Source organism: Aphis gossypii, chromosome X (assembly GCF_020184175.1).
Source record: "Aphis gossypii isolate Hap1 chromosome X, ASM2018417v2, whole genome shotgun sequence".
NCBI lineage: Eukaryota > Metazoa > Arthropoda > Insecta > Hemiptera > Aphididae > Aphis > Aphis gossypii.
This window is the reverse complement of record NC_065533.1, coordinates 46,288,642-46,312,621: the sequence shown is the minus strand read 5'-3', so window position 1 is coordinate 46,312,621 and position 23,980 is coordinate 46,288,642. Positions and strand designations below refer to the sequence as shown.

General features: G+C 25.9%; 4 protein-coding genes across 7 annotated transcripts in view; 1 reads left to right on the top strand and 3 right to left on the bottom strand.

The window, feature by feature from the left end:
- The window catches only part of LOC114132805 (docking protein 1-like), a 24,854-nt gene extending 12,243 nt beyond the window's left edge, over nucleotides 1-12,611 (bottom strand). Inside the window, exon 1 of the mRNA XM_050205555.1 lies at nucleotides 12,363-12,611. The gene's annotated coding sequence lies outside the window, so the exon portion shown is untranslated. The remainder of the gene's footprint in view (nucleotides 1-12,362) is intronic.
- On the bottom strand, nucleotides 1,952-14,194 carry LOC126551643 (uncharacterized). Its single transcript, XM_050205556.1, has 2 exons — nucleotides 14,088-14,194; nucleotides 1,952-2,902 (listed from the first exon to the last, which is right to left on the bottom strand). The coding sequence occupies exon 2, from the start codon at nucleotides 2,814-2,816 to the stop codon at nucleotides 2,256-2,258; it is 561 nt and encodes a 186-aa protein (XP_050061513.1). The 5' UTR covers nucleotides 2,817-2,902; nucleotides 14,088-14,194; the 3' UTR covers nucleotides 1,952-2,255.
- On the top strand, nucleotides 13,728-23,980 carry LOC114132788 (uncharacterized). Of its 4 annotated transcripts, XM_027998362.2 has the most exons (4): nucleotides 13,728-13,902; nucleotides 16,916-17,087; nucleotides 22,762-22,946; nucleotides 23,532-23,980. In XM_027998362.2, the coding sequence occupies exons 3-4, from the start codon at nucleotides 22,773-22,775 to the stop codon at nucleotides 23,835-23,837; spliced, it is 480 nt and encodes a 159-aa protein (XP_027854163.2). In that variant the 5' UTR covers nucleotides 13,728-13,902; nucleotides 16,916-17,087; nucleotides 22,762-22,772; the 3' UTR covers nucleotides 23,838-23,980. The 4 variants fall into 4 exon arrangements, with proteins under 4 accessions (XP_027854163.2, XP_050061514.1, XP_027854164.2 ...); XM_050205557.1 differs by lacking the exons at nucleotides 13,728-13,902; nucleotides 16,916-17,087 and adding an exon at nucleotides 17,790-17,822; XM_027998363.2 differs by lacking the exons at nucleotides 13,728-13,902; nucleotides 16,916-17,087 and adding an exon at nucleotides 21,495-21,625.
- On the bottom strand, nucleotides 14,316-19,158 carry LOC114132787 (sorting and assembly machinery component 50 homolog). The gene is made up of 10 exons (XM_027998359.2): nucleotides 18,480-19,158; nucleotides 17,760-17,828; nucleotides 16,413-16,514; nucleotides 16,168-16,284; nucleotides 15,886-16,097; nucleotides 15,693-15,798; nucleotides 15,325-15,600; nucleotides 15,085-15,246; nucleotides 14,878-14,998; nucleotides 14,316-14,793 (listed from the first exon to the last, which is right to left on the bottom strand). Exons 1-10 carry the CDS (start codon nucleotides 18,498-18,500, stop codon nucleotides 14,606-14,608), a joined length of 1,374 nt encoding a protein of 457 aa, XP_027854160.2. The 5' UTR covers nucleotides 18,501-19,158; the 3' UTR covers nucleotides 14,316-14,605.

Genomic DNA, 23,980 nt, shown 5'->3' with positions numbered 1-23,980 from the left:
CCCGGGGGCAATTGCCGCCTTTGTCCCCCCTTAACACGGCTCTGGATACTATATATTATAAATATGTTAATATAATATAATAGATGACGAACAGTACGTCTGTATTTGTTTAGATAACTTATTGTTGTAAAACTTTAAAAAGTTATATAATAATTACGTAATAGTAACATTATAAATATGAAACGATCTATGCATAGTATTGAATTAGTTGAACGTTATTTTCAGAATAAGTTCAAAATTGAAAGTACCTAAATGTTATTATTTTTAACAATATAATTTAACCAGAAAAACAGAATTGTTGTACTATATTTTTAATTAGCTTTTAGTCTAAAATATAATATAACTAATATTATTATATACATATATATATTAAATAATTTAAGCCATTTTTCAATTATCTACAACATAATTAACTTTTTTAAAATCACGAATTTAATTTAAAACGCTTTATATGAAACTGTACTTATGTGTTTTTGATATTATTATAAGCTGTGTAAGAATATTATTAATTTTTAATATTCTATTTTTGAATTAACTATTATTTATTTATTAAAAACCATTTATGATGAATCTTAAATTAAATGATTAATTTAGGACGTAGGTATAATAAATTTTATTCATATTAAAATGTCAAATTAATATTTTGTCAATTTATACTAAATGTATATGCTTATATCTACTTGTCGCCAAATTGGTGGTCGGTGAACTGTAAATAACTTTAGATTTACGTATACGGCACATGTATACAAGATTATTCCTCATATTCAAGCCCGGATTAAGGATCGATTGGACCTCAGGACACTATCAACTTAGTGGGCCCCTTTTCAACTTTAACTTTAACAAATTTATCACTACATTTTAAACACTGTATCTTATTGTATAATGTTGTACAAAACAAAACAAATATAAATAAATAGTAATGCAATAATTTATTATACGCATATATAAAACACTGCAGTTGTAAATTTTTTTCCAAGTGTTTTCTTTTGCAAATTATTGAATAGTTGCATTGAAATCTACAAATTTTTCAAAATAACATTTTCTGAATATAATATCATTAATGATGTTAAATTTACCTATTTTTATAATAATTTTTTAACTATTTTAAACTCATTAAAAACATATATTTTACAAATAAAGATGGGCCCCAGAACCGTACCCCCTTGAGCCCTCTTAATCCGGACTTGCCCATATTATCTATATGATAGTTTCATTGTTGCCTGTAGAATTTACATAATAGGTATACTATACCTGTTTTTCAAATCCCATTTAACCGATGAGGTGTTGGAACACTTGGAACTTACACTTATTACCTTTTTTTGTTGTTATAAGCATTAAGTAGAAATATACTATATTATAATATATTAATGTACTGTTTTTATTTTATTTTTAATACAAAAAATAATCTATTAGAATTTAAGGGTTTTTATGCGTCTATTCTATTTATCATACTAATTTGTTTTACATTATTGTATACAAATGTAAATATAGTTTCAAAATTTATCACACAGTCAAAGTTCAGTTTTATTAGAATTCAAAGACATATTACAACAACTTTTATACTCAATGTCTCCTCTCCATACGTGTCAGAGCTCAGACAACAATAATTAACGTGTCAATCCATAACCCATCAACTGAAAAGGTATAGTACCACTCGGTGACGCAACTAAGAAAAATGCGTTGGGGATTATTATGTCCAAAGCCCAAATAACCCCAAATATGAGATTTTATGTAGTTTGTTATTACGTGATTTTTATTTTAATCTCAGATTACGGTTTAAATATACATATATTATATATGTATATTTAAAAATGATCAACTCACCTAAAATTTATCCTGATCAACCACAAGTCACAATCTTTTTTATTTGACTGACAACGTCAATTATAAAGGTTTAAGCCCGTTTATGAAAGTTAATTTAAAGTCAATTCCTGTAAATAAAAAGACTAAATTTAAAAACATCCTTATTTTGGTATTATTATTATTATTATTATTTATTAATTGATTATTATTAATAATCTGTCGTATTTGTCATCGCAAAATTTATAAATCCGTGTGCGGTAATTTGTATTTGCTGCAAGTGTTGTGGGCGATCCCCTATATACTCTACCTACTCGATAAGCAAACGCAGTTAAAATAATTTTAGTTGTGGATGAAAAAAGCGGTCGATTCGAAGTGGGACAGACGAGGGATGATGATACATTATAACCGTCTGATGTGCGGTGGACCGAATGGAATCAATACTTTTTTCTAAGTCATTTTGACGTCTTATTTGCACAGATGTCTGCGGTCGCTTGCTTTTTCACACAGTGAACGCGGCACGGTCGAAAAAAGTTTCTGAGTGCGGGACGATCGTCGTATTGATCTACGGCCCACTTTCGCATTCGACGGGCGTTAAAAGGTCGGTAACGCGAGTTTCGTTCGACCAAGCGCCCGCCAACAATACCGCCGTCGTCGCCAACGGTACCGTCGCCGCCAACAGCCCCGCCGCCGCCAACGCCGACACCGCTGGTGCCGCCGTCCACCGCCCGATGCGACGACTGTGACTCGGCGCCGCTTTTGTCGCGGTGTCCGGTATCCTGGAGAATCACCTGTGGTCGCGGTGGGCACGGCCGGCTGGGTAGGCAAGTTGGCGCCGGATACGTTAGACACGGCGACCGGTCGGCGATGCACTTCAATCGCTCGCACTCGTGTTGCATTCCGTCATTTCTCGCACACTTACAGCCGACGATCAACCGGCTGTTCCGAAATTCAAACCGGTCAAACTCGGCGGTCGGCCGGTTTTCGTCGCACACCGTAGTTTTGGCTCTCGACATGTCGAATTATTGTTCGCGCACTACCCGCGGTGGACTGTCGTCTACGGTGTAATATTGTAATAACGTTACGATCGTATCTATTTCGACTAAAATAACATTTTCAAAACGGAATCAAAAAAATTTATCATTATTATTAACATTATGATTTATTGATTATAATATTATGACGCCGTATACGTATACAACGTAGTGGTGTAATTCGGTCGTGTTTGTAGGGTTAAAATATTTCTACATTTTACCTATAACCCCCCCCCCTCTCCACGATAAATTGTATTTATCATAAGCATTTCTTTTCGGTGCAATTAACTTATGTACGCGTGTGACATGGAAACAAATAATTACAAGATATCCAATAATATCAGTAAATAAATGTAGATAACCAGATAAGGTCTTGTAGGATACGACACCCAAATCCCCCCCCCCGTAATTACACCATTGATATATCAGAGACCTAAGAGGAGGTCACAGAAGGAGTTTAGAGGCTCGACTCGGGTTAAAAAGTCCAAGAGTTTAACTGCGCGAGAATAAGAGTAAAATATTTTTATAAATAAACCTTTTTTTTTTATAATTTAATTAGAACTTTAAAACACGTGACTTTAAAGTTATTACTTCGTACAACGTCAGTATTAATTATTTGGACTAGGATTTTTATTTTTCTAATGCTTTAAAATTCAGCTCAATGTGTTGTTACGTACGAGTGAAAAATATATATTAGACGATCCTGCTCTTTTTTAACGATATTTTTGCACGTTTTTGTTTGTTTTTTAAGAAATTTAAATATTATTTAAGCGAACGAGAATTGTAACACAAATTTATTTTTTATAATAATAACTAGAATATATAAAAACATATAGTTAAACCATAATATTATATTAGTATAGTATAGTATACGCATATAGTAGCCAGATTGTGTCAAATGTAATAGGTACACGCAATATTTGTGATTTGTCGATCGCCTTTTTCATGTCTACAAATAATTAAATGGGTGATAACAATACTTCTTTAAACATTATAATATAATATGTACTAATTATTGTAGCACTTCTTAAGATATTTTAATCCCAACCCTATTTCTGATCGTAATCATGTATAGTAAGATAATGCAGTTAACATATTATAGTACCTATTTCATAGCTATGACGCAGTATGGTACACATACACTTGAAACAGCAGTAAATTAATGATTATATACAGATTCATGATAGTTAGGGTCGCAGTAAAAGTAGCGTAGGTACTGAAAGTTTCAATATCGATCCCAAAATTTAAAATGACGTCGTTGGTACGTTTAATACATGTGACGCAGGTGGTAGTTTCTAAACTGCATGTTCACACTTTTTTTCTAAACACTTTTACTTGTATAAAATAATGTATTGTGTTGGTGCTTTACATATTATTTTCATAAATTATCAAAATGCAATAAGTCATATTTTTTTGGTATACATAGATCGAAATATTATTTTATAAGTATTTGCATACTTCTAAAAGAATTTCTTGTACGTAATAAATAATATTTTAAGCATACCAAGCATTTTGTTCATAAATAGTATCACAGCTGAGATGGATATTATATGATAATATTTTTTCCATCAGTATCAAAATACATTTCTCTTAACTAGGTAGTTAATTTTTTAAACTGTTCAAAAAGTATGATAAAAAAAAAATCATTTGAAACTTGAAAAAGCTAACTACACATTTATGTAAATCCAGAAGGTATATTATTAAGCCCATATTTATAATTGTCATAATGGGTTACTCCATACACAAACATCCTCACAACTACACTCTCTAGTGGCTATAAAATGCTAGGTATACTTCTAGATATTTAAATAGATATTCACTACCTATATAGGTAACATTATGTTTTTTATTTCTCTTCATTACAACAAACCGTTAGCAAATGTTTAATTTACAAAATATAGCGTATCTATTGTGGTAAATAAACTGTTATACTTTGAACATATTGTATTCCCTCTTATATTCATATACATAGCGATAATAATAGAAATCGAAATAATAATGAGACAGGTCAGAGTTGACTTGTTGTTAGTATTTTTTTCTTTCGGATAAGTCGGTAACAATAATAATACAATATAAAACTGTGTATTTCGACATTACTGTTTTACCATCATTATAGTACTCGTTACTAATAACAAATGCAGCAAGTAAATCATTTTGTATTTTTTCAGTTAATATAACAATAATAGGTAGGAAATATGAGACTACTTATTATACCCTTGTCCCGAAATGTTTTTCTGTACACGTGTCGAATATGTAATAAGCGTATACAATGTGTATAGACAATTATTATAATGTAGGTAGTCAATACAATCATGCTTACTTATCCAATTTTTGATCAATGATCGTTTTAAACATTGACAAAGTTACTATAATATACTATTATATTACTACTATTATTAAAAAAAAACTATTATTATAACTATAACTTTAAGTATTAAATTTGATTTTGATTTTAAATTCTTAGATATTTGAATAGATATCATAACATTTTAAAAATTATAATTTAACACAAACTAAATCCCGCTTAGAACATTTACAATTAGTATAACTTATAAGAAATTCAATAATAAAAAGTAATATTTATCGAAAAAACAATTATTTGGAGATGAAGTTTAATTTATTATATTATTATTCTCTCTTTGTGTATGTATTTTTTTTTTTTTATCATCACATGAGAGCTATAACTTTTCAAGTAAATCATGTTATCTCATATTTATTAGATATAGCTTTTATTATGAACTAATAATCTCCTGAATACAGATGTTCTAATCAATTCTAATTTATTAATGTAATTTTCAATGGAAAATATATACTATTCGAATATTTTTGATTATCAAAAATGTAATATAATGAGCACATTGAACTTCTAATAAGATCTAATCGAGTTCAAACTAATTGATTCGTTATCTCTGTGTAACATATATGCACAATCATATCAAATGTATTATTTGTTGAACCAAAAAATGAGTCATTATAATTCATTACTCGTTAAAATATATTTAATCTAGACTTGTATTTCATTTAAAGACAAAAACGTCCATCTCGTCATTTCATTGTATTTACATACATTTTTTTTACGGTAAACCAATTTTTAAATAAAAATGTTCGAAATTGTTTATAAAGTGTTAATAATACAATGAGGGACCTTGTGAACAAAAAATAACAACAATTAAAATTTAAAAGTGACTTAAAATGTGTAATAAATATTATAAATTATAATATTAGTTTAATTTATATACTATAGATAAATACTTTACAAAAAAATATGTAGAAATATAAAATTTAGTTTAAAAAATAAGTCTATATATTAACTATTAAGTACATTTCTCTAATTAATCTATGTTATAATACTTTTAATTCGTTTCCAAACTTAGGTAATACACTAATATAGTATTACTTTTAGTAAAAATAAAAAAATTTTGGATGACCAATAAATTTTGAAAATTTAATACAAGGTTCCTTATGAGTTGTTCTTATTGTAGCTATAAAAAAATTTTTTATAAGCGTTTATAGTTCAAATTTTTATGAAATCACGAAAATTTGCAAGTAATTTTGAAGTTGAAAAATCATAAAAATTTTTGTGTTTATAACTAAGGATTAAAAATACAAAACACTAAGTTTTCCATAAGTTTTCTTTCAAGTAGCTATAGAGAAAACTCGAAACATCATTATAGGAAAAATTTTAAGTGCATTTGAATTATAAATTTTTACGAAATAGTGTAACGACAACGATTTATTCTCAAACGATTTTAAATATTTGTTATTATTCAAAAAGTATAAGTCGTAGATACTTGAAAATTTTACCAATTATTTAGATTGACATTTTCAAAATTTTTTGACTTTTATTGAGCTATTTATAGACAATTGAAATTTTTTTTTGAGGTGTCGATAAATTTTTTTTCGCCCAATCAAAATACTTGAAAATTTAATACAAAGTTCTTCATAAGTTATTCTTATAGTGATTAAAAAAATTATAAGAATACATAGGCACAATTTTTTTTATTAGCATTTGAAGTTTGAACATTGACAACATTTCGTCAAAATCATGAATATTTGCAAATTATTTTATATAAAAATTTTGTTTGAGTAGCTTAGAGGTAAAAATTAAATACAAGATTTTCCATAATTTTAGCTTACAATAATTATAAAATAACTTAAATTTCGGGGTATTCAGGCCATTAAAACATAAACCATCTTTTTCACCAACCATTCGAAATGATATCCTAGGCTAACAAATCATCTTCGTTTAGAATCGTTTTTCGAATATAATGATACCTATCATTGGATTCAAATTTAACACTCCTATAATATATAATAATGATCCATACGGCATTTAATGTACAACAGAGCAGTACCCACTTATCCGCTTTTTTTTGTTGTTTTAACCTCTTGTAAAATTATATTATTTATAGATAATACGATAGTTTATTTATAAAAAAGTAGTGTGTGAAAATACTTTATTTATAAAGTATAATTCCTATAATACAGAATAAGATAAGCACAGTCATTATGGGTGGCTAGCCCCTTTATCCCGCGCAGATTGTTATTGTAGTACTTGTACTACAGGCTGTAATATGTATATATATTTAATTTATGAAACGGTGTTGAAAAGTTATTACTGTATGAGAAATAGTAAACTATTTTATGAAAATATTAGATAAGTATATGAAATCTAGTAGAGGTTTTTTGATATAATAAAAGAGTAAGTTCATAATACTACATATATCTATAAAGTATTGGTATAATCAGATATCAGTATTAAAATTTTAGACTTGTTATACATATGATTAAAATAATATTATATTATACTCTATATCTAAATTTCGATTTTAAAACATATTCCTGTATTAAATAATAAATATATTAAATATGAAAAGTTCAAAACCAAATCAGAAATCCCAATAGTTTATAAATGATTTATAAAAAAATTTACTCAGAAAAACTGAGATTTCTTATTTGAAACATAGAATTCTCGTAAATTACTGCAATAAAGTTAAGTGTCTGATAAGATCGCAGAGCTCATTACAGTATAATCAACATAGGTAAAAACTACGGCCTTGGCTCAGTCTAGTCGTATTAATATAATTTATGTTTTGTTAGTATTTTATTAATAAAAATTTTATACACCTAAAAATTTAGCACAAAAAAAATATTTTACAATAAATAACTATTATTTGAGCCCCTTTAATATATTATATATTTTTTTATGATGGAAGTATTTTACATTATAATCAATTTTTTGTAATTGGAAATCATACGTGAAAAGGTTCAAAATAATAATCTCGATTTATTCATTTTTAGTGCGACAATAATTGTTTAATAATAATAATAATATACCTAATATTAATCAAATAAGTAATATTCTAATATATCTTTTTATAGTTATTTTGCTTATCATTTTTGGTTTCAAATATCTTAGATATTATTATTATTATGACTTAATATTGGCATGCGCAATCCATTACCACTAGCCAAACATTAAGCCATAGACATACCCACGTCATATACTCGCCCCAAATCCAACACAATATTCACACTCTCGTGCGCACACGTTCAATCTCGGACGCACATACACATGCTATACGTACATCTCATAATACATAATACATCTCACGCTACTCGTTTATTATTATATATAGCGTTTGTGGTTTATAATAACATATTCTATGTTATTTTCAATATTGACATTATGTCAGTGTTAATTGATGGGAAAATTTGACATTTGACGTTTTCATAATGTATTCAGAAAATTATGGAAAAAATATCGAAATAATCTCTATATAATGTATAATATATTATTAAACATTGAACTCGTATATATAAACATATAATATTTTTTTTTGAGTGACTAATTCATCATCGTCTAGCCGGAATCTCTGAAGCTGAGTTTTTAATTTAATCTGAAGTTTCGTTTTATGACATAATCACCCACTAAAAAAGGATTTTCCCAAATGCTTGTTTTTATGTGGTTAAACCGGTGTAAAAAATAGTAAAAATTGAAAAAAAAATTTATGTCGGATTTTTAATAAAACATAGCATACATAGGTACTCTGTAATAATTAATGTAGGTAATTGTATATAATTTTAAAATAGAGTAAATCTATTGTCATTATTAAATTTGTCACAGACAACGTCGCGCGGGATCAGCTAGTAACATGTATAATGCATTGAAAAAATCAATAGAATGGTACTGTTTGAATTATTTGGTCATTGTCTAGTTTTTAAAAAGTAAATTTTATATAGAAATATAACAAATTATTAGTTTTTATTAAAATATAAAATTATATTACAATTGACTGTACTTTATAGATTTGATCCCACTAAAAAATAGTATATTTAATGATTTAAATTTTAGACATTTTTAAGCTAAAATCATTATTAAAGATACATCAAAATATTACAAAAAAGTATAATATTGACCACTGTGTTAGCGATCGGTCGAATCAAAAAAATTTGATGTTTAACTTTGAATAGGTAGCTAAAGTTTAAATTTAAATTGTATTTATTTAATTATTTATATATTATAAGAAAAGTATACATTATTTAAATATTTAAATAAAAAACTACTAAACTAGTAAATAGTCTAGTAATAAAAATCATGCAGAATAAAAATATGTAAGAGTGTAAAATGTAATGTAAATCATTAATACAAATTTCTAATTAGTTTCAAAGAGAAATATTAATAAGTATTAATGCAACGGCAACTCCTCCTACTCCTGTCATTTTAATACAATTTATCTAAATTGGCCTAAAAAATTTCCTATTATAAGAAAAATGTCAAGTTTTGTTATGACGATCAGAATTAACGTAAAATGTATTAAATATAATGTTATCCAGTTATCATTATACTTATTGCATATAATTTTTTCTATACAAGTGTTATCTGCTGCAACTATAACAGCATAATATCATTATTATAGGGATTATTATTATAGTCTCTATACGGCGTTTATATACACCAACATAATATACACGTCTACGCGATTTTCCACTATAAGTAGCAACTAGTAAGTAAGAATTAAGAAGTATACCTATAATAGGTCTACCTATCTCGCCTAATTATCTATCTTGTTAAAATTAATTTAAATATGATATATTTTCAATTATAAATTGTAATATAAATTAATACATAGTGAATTTCAACCACAGGTTATTTTTAATTTTATGACAGTCATTTAACATAACCTAACCCCCTTTATTATCTTCTAAAAATTGTTTTCAATTATCGTTAAAATGAAATAATTAAAAAAGAGTCGTAAATCTGTTTTTTTTTTTTAATTAATAATATTAAAAAATATATAATTCAATTTATTATCTATATTGGGTAATTAATTTTTCTTTTTTTTATAAAGCAAATTAAAAATTGAGTAAATATAATAATATAATAAGGGCTTGAATTATTTTCGTAAATCACTATAATTGTAATACGGCATAATTTTAAAATACTGATCTCTCGTAAGTAATATAATTTTTATAATAATCATACAATATATTAATTTGTATCTAGATTTCAAAGTGCAGTTTATGTCTGGCTTTTACGCCATTAATTATATCATAGTGTTTAAAATTATTGATAAATATTTATGAATGAATTCAGTCACTTTAATACTATGATCAAAATTTAATAGGTAATTAATAATTATTAATTAGTAATTATTATACCCATTTTGAAAGTCGAAAAATAGAGTACAAACAAAGTACATTGTAGTATACAATTTGTATCACCTATTCAGCTGTTTACCGTGTGCACAATTTAGAAATGCTCGATTGTGTATTGAAAATCAATAATATTGTGTGTTAATATAATATTATTATAAGGGTAATTAATATTTGTTTTCAATTTCAATCTAATGTATAACGTATTTTTAAGAAAATGTAATTAAAATTATTATATTATTTACATTTAGAATTTATTTTTACTATTTAATTATACCAACAATATTCATTACTCTTTAGTCTTTATTAACATTATTATTCTTATTATTATATTAATTTAAGTTGTTATGTACATTGAAGGTTTAGTTAATAAAAATAGATTTAAAAATGTTTGTGGATAACTATTATGTAGGACGTAGGTCCCTATATAATATAATATAATTGATATTTCAACTTTTTCAAAAATAATATTTTGTATGGTAATTTTATTGTAGCTATTATTATTATTTTAGCAATAAAAAATCCAAATTATTATGGTTATTAGGTAATTATTTTATAATTTTGTTTATTAAATTATTATATCGACAGTTATTGATATTCAAGGATCTAGGGTGCTAGTAGCAGAATCGCAGTCCTACCTACAATAAGCTCATTGCAGTTATAATTGTTTTAATATTAATATATTGTATCGAATAATGATGAAAAATAAACTCAATAGTTTTGAAACCATGTTATGATTCTTAACATAAAAAAAAAAAAAAAAAAAATAATAAAATAATAATAATAATAATACTAAATAAAAATACTCCCGAGAATAGCTATTCCTTACTAGATTTGTATTGTTTGTCATTTTCAACTGATCGCCATTCACCACTGTTTTAAATTCGTTTATGCTGTATTTTTTTTTTTTTCAGAAACAAATTTACGTGATAAAATATAATATACAGCGCCATCTATTGAATTCACGGGGAAAAAACTACCTCAACTACGATGAAAATTAAGTGACCAATCTGTTCTAATCACAGTAGATTGCAGTGATAACTTTACTGATAGTAGTGATAATAGATATTTTATTACTTCGCGATTGAGACAAATGAGTAAAAAATTATGTAAAATTGTAAAATACAGAGCACTGAAGTGAGCGAAGTTTCCCATCGGTCAAGAAAGGGGTACAACCAACTACCAAGTACCTACACTTTTATTCTACTTAAATAGTTTGGTTGTGCTAAACTAAAATGATAAATTTTGACATGAAAAATATTGCAAAAGGGCATAGGCATCATAAATATTGAAACATTAAGTCTCGTATAAAATTACTCTGCTATAGACCCAATGAATTTGTATTATCGGGATTCGATTCAGTCCGTTTTTTATCTATCTCGTGTGATTTGCAACGCCTATAAACTCTATCATATAATCATTTGATAGAACTTCAATAGGTATGTTTTATAAAATTATTTATCGTTGACTTGAAAACGATTTTTCACTTTTTTTAAACTGAACTCTATTAAAAATGAAAAAAAGTCGTTGACGTATGACGTGTACTTAAATCTCATGACAAATCCACACATGTTTCCAGAAATCTTATCGGATAAATTGGTAAATTAATACGGTCGTCAGAAAATTAGTACTTTATACCAAAAAACAAACAAAATACCTACGCAATGAATATTCATATAGGTACATATATAATGCGTGAGTGTAGGATCGCTCATCTATATATTATTTTACACACATACTAACGTATACTAAAATCTATACTTAAATTTAATCCGATGACTAAGGTAGTTAATACAATTGACACGAGATTTTTATTTTGGTAAAAAAAACACACGTTTGGATCTAGTCTCCTTAATATATTAATGTACTTACGTTATATTACTTCAAGTTGTGTACCACTGTGCTAACTAAAGCAACTAAACAAGTAGTTAGCAACGTTGTCATTTTCAGCTACAAACTATTAAACTAACCGAAACTAACATAGGTAATCCATAAAACGTAAATTACGAGTATACGTTCAAACACCTCAAACCAAGAAAAATCGTGTTAAAAAATATTTTTACTTAAAATAATGATAGATTTTGAACGGGAACGACGTGCTCATTACAAAATTAATAGTTGCTAAATACGGTGTACGGACAATTGGTCCCCCGCGAAAAAACGTCGTATGCGGACAATTGGTCCCCTTCGTAATTTTATACTCAGACCATTTGAAGCTATAAAATAAATAAATTTATAATAATTTTATATTATATATTTAAATATAACTTTTAAGCCGCGGACTAATAATTATCCGAGATTAAGTTATGGCGAGGACCAATTGTCCGCATACGATATTTTCGTGGGAACTAATTGTCCGGGGACCAATTGTCCCAGATCCGCTAAATACCTGGCTAATGTGAAAATTAAATTAAAATCATTTTGATTATTAAATAATAAATATTGTAACATTGTTTATCTTGGAAAGCAAACATTTAACAAAATAATATATTTTCCATTAGTTAGTTATGTAGTACCTGTGTATTTTAATTTTTAATACTGATAGTAAGATAAGTGTTTTCATAAGAGTGTTTCGTGTTTACTGTTTTGTTAATTTATTAAAGCTACACCGAAAAATTAAGTTACTACAAAATTAATCATATCATTAATGACATAAATTATTTTTTAATCAAGAATCAAAATAAGCAATCAATAGTGACATTTTCATTTTTCTGTCTTAGATACTTCCTCGTTTAATCATAATATATTAAATTGGTTAATCATTCATGGTTATTTATCAGATATGATGGCATATTATGAAAAATATTATATTTGTTCTAATAATTTTCAAAAAAAAATTCTACAACGCTCATACTAGATTTAAATAATATTTTTTAATACAATATAAAATAGCGTCATTGCTATATCATTTTAATAAATAATCAAATTAATAAATTGATATGATTTGATTTTATTGATTTTAGTTCATTATTCGATTAAATCGTAAATAAAAATAATAATGCAACTATCGCCATTGGCTTGCGCAGACTTTGACCGCAGAGGAGGGGCTTTAAAAACGTCCGAACTAAAGATTTATTATGATAACTGATTAATTAATAACTTAATTACATTTATATTACATATTTATACTTTTACATTAAAACTGGCTTCACTTTTTTTTGTAAAATGTAAAAATGTTTGCTATCTCGTATAATATACATATCTACGTATTTATTAAAGAATAATCCAGTAGCCGTTAGGGGGCCACGGTCCACTCTCCCCTGTGCGCACACCTATGACTATCACATTTTCTACATTGTACACAATACGTCAACATAAAACACATTTAATTTGGTATCAGCTACTAGCAGAACCTATTTTGTATTGTTAAATTTCAAGTGAATGGATTTACTTAACTATTTGTAACTTAAAGGTAAGAATATTATATGTTTGTACATTAGTAAATTTAAAATTGCTTAAATGAGTTATGAGTAGGTATTTAAAGTATTATATGTAATACAAAAATGTTCATAACTTAAAAATTAAAATATTGTAAAAATCAATATCCCCCAAAAAAATATTAATCGCGATTTAAATATAAAAGTTTAAAATACTTACATTTAGATTTGAATAAATATGAAATGTTTGAATCAGTAATTTTCTATTTATAATTTTGTGAGATTTTTAATAAAATTGTTTTTATAAATAATACCTAAGCAACTGAAATCAATTGTAATATACATAAAAAAACTTTTTTTATGTTATAAAGATATATAGGTTTAATTTTTAAATTATTATTCTAGACTGTAATAAAAAATAAAACATAGGTCATAAAACAAAATGCAATTAAAAATTAATTTACTATTTATATTCAATCAGTCATAATCTAAATAAGTACAATTTACTTACATTTTAGAACCTATTCCTGTTCAAACATTTATATTGATTAAATTGAACAGTAAACAAAAGCAAAAATAAAAAATATAAATAAAACAATAAATTAGATATAATAAAATAATACTGATGTCTCTGATTTAAATAAATAAATTATTGTTTTATATTAAATCAATACAATTGATTAATACTTGATTATTATAAAGGTAACTAGCACAAAGAGAGATTTTGATCTTATTATTTTAAATAAAGTTTGCTCCAACTCCAAATTGAAAACCATCAACAATTCTATCGCCAGGTGAATACTGAATTGGTGAACATAAATTGAACTCAAATCTTATTGAATTACCAACTCGGGCAACTATTCCAACTCCAGCTGATAACCTAAAGTCTTTAAATGTTTTTGTAAAACTGGATTTAGTATCTTTGCCTAAAGAAACAAATATAAATATACGTATAAAAAAAATAGCAAAGCGCAATGTACAATTTATATATAGTATTAATAACTTTATACCAAAGAAAGATATATTCCCAGCATTACAAAATAAGTGTAACCTAATTGCTTCATTTATTCGGTTACTTTCCATGCCAAAAAGTGGTTTTACATAAATATGAACAGCAGAAACCCAATAACTCTATAATATAAGCATATACATTTATTAATTATAAATGTTTGTTATTTTAAATGCATCACAATCATATTAATGTTTTGATGAATTACCGTAACACCAGCAACAACATTATCACTTAAGTTACCAATTCCTCGGGACTGGAAACCTCGTAATGTCATAGGGCCACCAAGGAAAAATCTATCCATCATATTAACTTTTTTAAATGTTCCTAAATCAGTAAGAAATCCTCCACCAAATGATCCTTGAAATACCTCCATAAAAAATTTCAACAAATATTACTTTCCATACAAATTATAAATAATTATTAATTAAAGCAAAAATTAACATACAACGTCTTTGCTGATTTTTGAATAAAACTGACTAGTAAAATAATTCCTCAAAAATTTAACATCACCACCAAAACCAGCTACTTCCATAACCATTTGGAAGAATGCACCTTCATTAGCTAAAACCTTGGAATCTCTTGTATCAATTGTAGTTATATGTTTAATAGAAGATTTAACTGAGAGACCTGATTCCTCTCTTAGTTTAAATGGACTATTTTTTGATAACATATTTATATCACGTATTACACCTTCATACTGTAAATTTTGACTAAAATGACCCTAAAAATGTTTAAAAAAAAACTGTTAATAAATTATTTTGCGAAATTTAAAATAATAACTCTTTTTAAAAAAAATTTGGAATAGATACCTACTTTATAAGATGCAAGAAATAATAAGTCAAATAGAGTTCCCCACTCGTTGAAAACACCATGTACAGTATTCCAGTATGATTTCTTTTTAAATATATGTCCGGAAGTGCTTAAATGATTAAAAAATTAAATTGTGTAGTTAATTAAAATAAGATCTGAATTTTATTGATATAGATTAAGTTGAAGTCATACAAACCATGAGGATATACTTCCAGGAATATGTTTGGATATACAAGCATCATACTTTTGAGTACCATTATTTCCGAGTGATGATTCTATTTTAAAATGATTGGCGTGACCAGTCATATTGTTCAGCTTAAAACCTAATTTAACAAATCCTTCATTATCTCTTGCAATTGAATGAAGTATACTAGATGCTAATTTAAGTTCTTGCACATTGAAAGTAACCTATACATATACAAAGTAAAAATTAGATAATACATAAGAATAATTAATACATTTTTTTTTTTTTTAATACCTTATATCCATTTGGAGTTGAATTTGATCCACTACTTACATCTATATGAACACTAATATTTTCAAAACAATTTAAGCTCATTAAATTTTTACGAACAGTTTCAGCATTTTTTATTATCTGAAAAAAGATAATACATCATTTAAGTAAAATATTGAAATAGTAGAATTGTTTAACTATTTAGGTATAACAAAAATCACAGAAGTATCAGTATCAGAAGAATACAGAAGTATTCTTAGAAAACTTACATTATTGAAAGAATTTGATGTAAACATTAAGTTAATTGATGATTCAAGAATAAAATCTTTTGTTTTTGAATATCCAAGCATGTGCACTTGATCAACTCTTGCCTGTAAATATATTTAGATAATAATGATTAACTAGATAACTAAGTACTTACTACTAAGTATATATTAATTTCAATTAAATTAAAATTATAATTCCGTAAATGAAATAATGATACTATACTATCTACAATTCAAAACTTCCCAAACTGTGGGTCGCGATTATATTTTTGGTAGGTCGCACTATAATTTTATATTAAAAATAAATATATATATATATATATTTTGTTGTAAACAACTGATTCACTAAAAAAAGGTTATTCATTGATATTATGGGTCGCCAAATTTTAAAAAATTTCCAAAATGGGTCGTACAATAAAAAGTTTGGGAACCTCTGATCTACATTAATAAATTTATCTACACATTTTTCCATTCAATTTTTAATACATTAACAACTATCATTACAGATAATTTGTAAATTGTTCAGTAACAAGAAAGAAACAAGAAGAATGGTGGAGTTCAGTTAATATGACCAATGTATTTAAAAGTTTTTTGAGAGACATAAAAGGCACATTTGTTTAAGACGGTTATAATTTCAGTGACAGCTGTAAAACTGCAAGCTCCAATAAAAAGGTTTAGGTAAGTTTAGAATTTATTTTTTTTGGGTAGATAGCATAAAAACAAACAGATTGGAATACATTATACAATAATATGTTTGAGATTTCTGCTAGCTGCCAATAGGTTGTCAGAGTACAATAACAAAAAAGTAGGTACCCATTATTTTTTACATTTTATTTTCCTATGGTATATTTTAGTTATTAATGACATAACTCTGATATGAATAGGTATTTTAAACAAATAATTCAAAAAATCTTAAAAACTATTAATTACTTAACTATAAAATAAAAATATAATTTTGTTTTTATGAATTTGCTACAGCAATTATTAATTAAAACAATGCAATTATGGGGGTAAATTTACAAATTCTAAGTATCACTGAGAAGACATGAGTCTTTAATTCTAGTGATCATAATTTATGTATAGTTTTATGTTATTAATCAATAAAATATTAAATTAACATCTAGAATGACAATTCAATATCTAATAATTAATTAGCAAGTAATATATAAAAAAATATTAAAGGTAACAAAGTATTCTAGGCAGCATTTTCCCAGTAGGTACAAAGTTGTACATATGTATAATTATAATATTTTACAAAAATCTAATCAGAGACTACCAGTAGATAAATAATTAAGAGTTATCAATTTTATATTAAAATGGTCATATTTAAATTGTTAATAAAAAACTCACTTCTTTTTTTTCCAGCAATTTAGAATCTTGTAGTGACAACTTTTGATCAATATTGAATTCATGGTAAGGCTAGAAATTAAAATGTATATATTAAGTAAGAAATTATAATTTATATTGTAATGACTAATAATTTTTATTTTATTTTACACAATTAATGTGTTATCTTTAAATACAGATTTATAAAATATAATACATTAATACACAAAATAATTAAGTTAAATAAAATATAAAACTATATAAATAATAAAATATATATATTAATAATAAGTTAATTTGTTATTGTAGTTGTAAGAAATAAAAAATGAATAATAATAAACCAAAATCATATAAAAGAACATTCAAATTTATTTGTAGATACATGATTTAGTAATTAAATCATATTAAAGAAACTTTAATTTAATAAAATAGTGAACATTCTCCATTTTGACTCCTATCAAATTAATGTTTATTATATACTTAGGTAATAAAGTGAAACTTCCATTTAACAAAATATTTTTGAGAACTAAATATAATTGTATTTAATAAATTTTTCTGTCCATGAAACTGAACACCGAAGTTTCACTGTAATTCAATTTGACCGATTGATTTAAATACATAAAAAAATTTTGAATAAAACTAAAATTAAAAACAATATGTTGACTCTAATGGCTCAAGTTAATCTTATTTAGAAGTAATAAATAAGAGAAACATTACATAAAAAAATAAATTATTTTCACTTACTTTTGCAAATAGATTTCCCATGAATAATTACTGTGAATTAATTTATAGTGTAACAGAATTTTGTAATGTAGCCTGTAGGTAGGTAGTTAGTGAAGTGTTGACAGAAAGTAAGGCATTGAGTGTTTATATTTTATTATTGTGAACTGGAATCGATCAATGAATGGGAATTGAAAACTAACTAGATAACGTGGAATCGTACTGTGAAGTGTGAGTCCTAAAAGGAAACGCAGAACTTTAACTAAGAAAAGTTCAACGGTGAAAACATGGAAATCTAAGCTTTTAAAATAATAACTATAATAACATTTGGTTGAAAGATAGGTCAAAAAGCAGGTCACTGATACGAACGGCTAAACACCACCGACCGACTAATTGATAACGCGATTTTATTGATAACGATATGCCGCGCTACGGTGATAGCAGATAATTATATAGCGCACAGGTAGGATCTAATGTTTTAAATATTATTATGTTATTATTTTTATTACATACGAATTTTTTATTTCTCGTGTGACAACCGCAAAAATGTAGATCCCGTAAAACTCGTATAGATAATGCATTCGACGTAATCAGCCTAATAATAGGTAGTGTTTTTTTCCAATTCCTAATATGGTCAACAGTCGTATACGAGTTTTGTTGGATATTTTATGATGTCATTAAAACAATTTAGTCGCGGAATATTAAAAACTAATGTCGGGTGGTGGGCAATATAACGTATACTTAAATGCTTACACGTACAAAACGCATACCTATACATCGAAACTATATATAAAATAAAATTGGCTGTCGAGCTTAAGAGTTCGTCTCAAGGACGAGATTATAATACTATGGCACACTTACAAAATTATAATGGGTAATCCGTTTATCGTCGCGTATTAATTCATCTATATATGTAGGTATACCGACATAGGTAACACGCTAATCTTTTGAACATTTTTATACTTTTATATGTACCTAGTATGATCGTAAAATTATATTTTATGATGTTTATTAACAATAAACATTTTAGATTCTGAACGAAGTAATGAATGTATTGATTTTACAATGATGTGTTTTTTTTTTATGTAGGTACAGCATAATACTAATCGAAATAATGCTTCAATTTCAGACTTCGAGCCTCGAGGGTGGTTTCCGATGGCAAAGTGAATATCCTTGGTATATTAAACAGTTCAAATGTAAAAAATGTTCAATAGTTTTCAAAAAAAAAAAAATCGGAAAAAATAGAAAAAAAGGAATTTTTACTCAAAAACAGTTTTCAACGAAATCGATTTTTTTATATGGTTGTAACTCAAAAACGAATCACTGTAAATCCTTGAAATTTTCACCAAACGTTTATATTAGTGTTATCTATATATATATGTTACATACAGTCAAATATTTTGGCTTATTTTGAGTTTTTTATAGACAACTGACATTTAAAATTTTTCTAAGTATTTTTTTTTAAAGTGTCGATAAAAAAATGTTGAGTGCCCCAAAAAACTTGATAATTTAATACAACGTTTCTTATAAGTTGTTCTTATTGAAGCTACAAAAAAAAATCGTAAAAATCGTTATTTACAATTTTTTTTTATTAGCGTATGAAGTTCAAAAAATTATTAAAAAATGTTGTATAAGTAGCTAAGAGTTGAAAATTTATTACAAAAATTTCCATAAGTTTGGCTTACAATAATTATAAAAGAACTTAAAGTTAGGCCAATTAAAAAATTTTTGTCCTTGTTTAAATTTTTACGAAATCTAAAATTCACTCGTAAAATAACGATTTACTATCAAATAATTTTAGATTTTTGGTATAGTTAAAAATTATTAGTCGTAGAAACTTGAAACATACGCCAGCTGTTTAAATTGACATTTTCTGTAAATGATTTAAGTATAGGGGTATTCAGGTCATTAAAACAAAAAAAAACCTTTTTCACCATCCAATTTAAAATATAATATATATATAAGCTGACAAATCATCTCAGTTCAGAATCGTTTTTCGAATACAATGATTCAAATTTAACACATACCTAAATAATAGTGACTTACTGTAGAGCGGAGCGGTAGGTACCCACTTGACCACACTTTTTTTTATTTATTATTACTCATATTTTGATTTAAAAAAAAAAAAAATTATTTCGCTATAGACTATAGAGTAACAAATAACTATACCATTAGGTACTTTTATGTTAAAAATATTAATCTTAACTGGCTTAACTGCTGTAAGAGTCGAAATAAATGAACTTACTAGAACTATTTTCTGATAGGTATTGTTTTTAAATTTGATAGGTATATAAAAAAAAAATCTAAACCTTAAATAGTTAAAACTGTGAATAATTATCGTGGTTAAGCGTTCAAAAATGTCAAAATAATAATACTCAAGTTTGTGAGGTTACTTTGCTTATATTAACCTTTTATTCAAAAATAAAAATAGGTAAGTAAATAGGTATAATAGCTAATTAGGTACATATAGTTTAGAAATTATATAATATAGTAAACAAGTCTAAAAATAATTGATTTAAATGAACTATGGTATTTAAATTTAACTATTTAAATATTACATCTATTATAACTTAAAAATCTTCATAGTTGTTTAAAAAATAATTTAAATTAATATTTTTTTGTTAATCATGTTATATTAAATGTTCAGGAATGTGGTAAGTCGTATTATAGGTATGGGTACAATTATTTCATTAGCACTTTAAATACGTTTTAAAAAGTTTAATACCTACAAATGAATTTATGATATCTATCTAATGTACCTACATCATTAATTTAGCATTATAATTAATATAATATTGTAATGTGATATGTTATAAATTATATTTTATATTCACAAATTACAGATCGATTATTTATTATCACATTTTACTTTAATAATATTAAAAATTTAAAAAAAAAAACAGATTTAGATATAGTTGAGCGAATATTTTTTGTTTAGTTAGGCTCCCTAAAGAATATTTGTTTACAATGTAAATTATTAAATATTTTTAAGGTATGGATGATGTTCATTCGTGCATTGACAACTTTTAATATTTCTAGGTTTGGTTATTTATAAATTAATACTGCAGGCCCTTATACCAACAGCATCCTAACCCGCGCCCGGAGCATGGATACCCACTAAACATCCGGCACTGAACACGCAGATAACACAGATATTATATAAAAATGAAGTATTAATTAAATATTGATTTTTCTTCAGTGTTCATATAAAAGATCTAAAATAAAACTGGTTACTAACATTTATAAATTACAATAATATTATAATATTAAATATATATAAGTATACACGAACAATTTGATAAAATTAAAATTTAAAATATTAATGATAGTATATATATTTTTAAGTATTACATTACCGCAATTAATTTTTGTGAGGGGGGCTTCCTGTCCCCCAAAACCAACCTTGGCCCTCCAAAAATGTTTTTTTATTTAAAATAGTTTATCATTGGAAATTGATACAATGATACATGTAAATTATAATTATTAATATTTAATGTTTTAATATTTTAATATTCCCCCCAAATTGTGCTTATAATGTTTCGTATCATGAAACGTCAATACTCATTACCTATATATTATACTGAAGTACCTTTGTTAATACATTTATTAATACCTATATTCATAATTCCATTAAATTTTATTAGGAATATTAAAAAAAAAAACAAAATATATAATAATATATCAGTAATCTTTTTTAGTAGATATCTAGCTACTTAATATTATAAAAAAAAGTCATTATTTTAAATCATATGATTTAATGATATATTATTATTTTGAGATTTAAAAATTTAAGTTTCTGTATAATATTATACGGTATCATAGCCCATAGGTACATTATACTAATATACACCTCATTTAAACCTATACCTTGTAAATTAATATCAACTAAAAGATAATAATTTATTATTTATAAAAATATTATAACATTATAATAAATTATTATTATTTATTATAAAATATTAAAATATAAATATTTCTGCATTAGTGTTGTGCGTTTGTGCCTGCAATATATTATATTTATAATTATTTAGCTTGTCTATATAGGTGCGAGTTATAGCAACTATACTTGTTTAATTTTACAATGATCAATAAAAACGATACATCGTTATAATTAAAACACATTGTTATTTATTTTACATAAGAATAATGTTGTTCTACTCGTTTTTCACTCGGTTAGGTTAACCGTTGAAATGAACGCCAATAAAACTTTGCTGTTACGCATGTATTCATTTTCCATAAGGAAGCATAATTATGAGTGCGATCATAGTGATTTACGAATTAATGATCACGTGCGTTTTTTTCGCAGACGTCGGTACGATGCCTGTGGATCGTCTAGATCAATTAACAAATTTCACACCCGAAAGCTCGTCAAGTTACAATCCAACCGTGGTCGACCATTCGACAAATTTGGGCATTTTGGAGAAGATCGACGTGAAGAAATTACTAGACGCGCTGAAAATACTCAGCGAGGAAAAATCTGCAGGAGTTTCGGTGAGTTATCAGAATATATAGGTACCCGTGACGCAGTGACGATAATAAGCTAATAATTAATAATAAGATATTATTTGTTCGTATACTTATATTTTATATATTATATCGATTGAAACGTTTCAAATTCAGTGATAAATGCAATGGTTTTAAAATGATTTTATAATTTTTTGTTTTTACTATTAATACCTACATACATAAGGCTTCCACAAATTTTTGTTCGTAACACAGTTAAAAAATATTGAAAATAAGCGTTTAAAATTTTACTATTAATTTGTAGTTAAAAGCTTATAAAATAATTTATTTAAATACTATAAATCTGATAATGTAATATAGGTAAGATTTTTTATAAGTTCTACTCGATAACTTTTTTTTATTTGAAATAAACACTATAGTGTCTACTTAGGTATTTTTAAATTTTTCGAAATCCATTTTACCTATAAATTTAAAACGATTATTTTACATTAATTTACAAGTGTTCAATGCGCCTATTGGATATCAGTTATTTCTTATTTTAATTAATACCTATAATACTCCAAATTATTTTAGAAATTGATTGTACTTCAATTGTTTTATTTTAATATTTAGAAAACTACGAGTTTACCGTCTACCGTACAGAACGCGGTACACGAATTGGACTATTCGAAAGACAAGGTCGACGAAGATTTAACGAAAAATCAAGTTACAGGATTGGTGTTTTTGAACACAGCGTATGCCAAAGTGTCGGATCACATAAAATCGGTCAATGAAAACATTCAAAAGAACTACGACATTTTGATGAAGCTTAATATTTTAAAAGGAATGCTGATGGAAGATAATATACGTTCAAGGGGATTGACACCATGGATTAAATACATGTCCAAATACAAAAATATTGATAACAGTTATTATTAAATATTTACCTTACAGTAGGTAACATATACATGACCAATTACAATAGTTATACCAACAAATATTATACACAAATTAACACAATCATTTGGTTTGTGACGTTTGTGTTTACGATAATAATTAAATATACTGAAATGAGTTGTTTA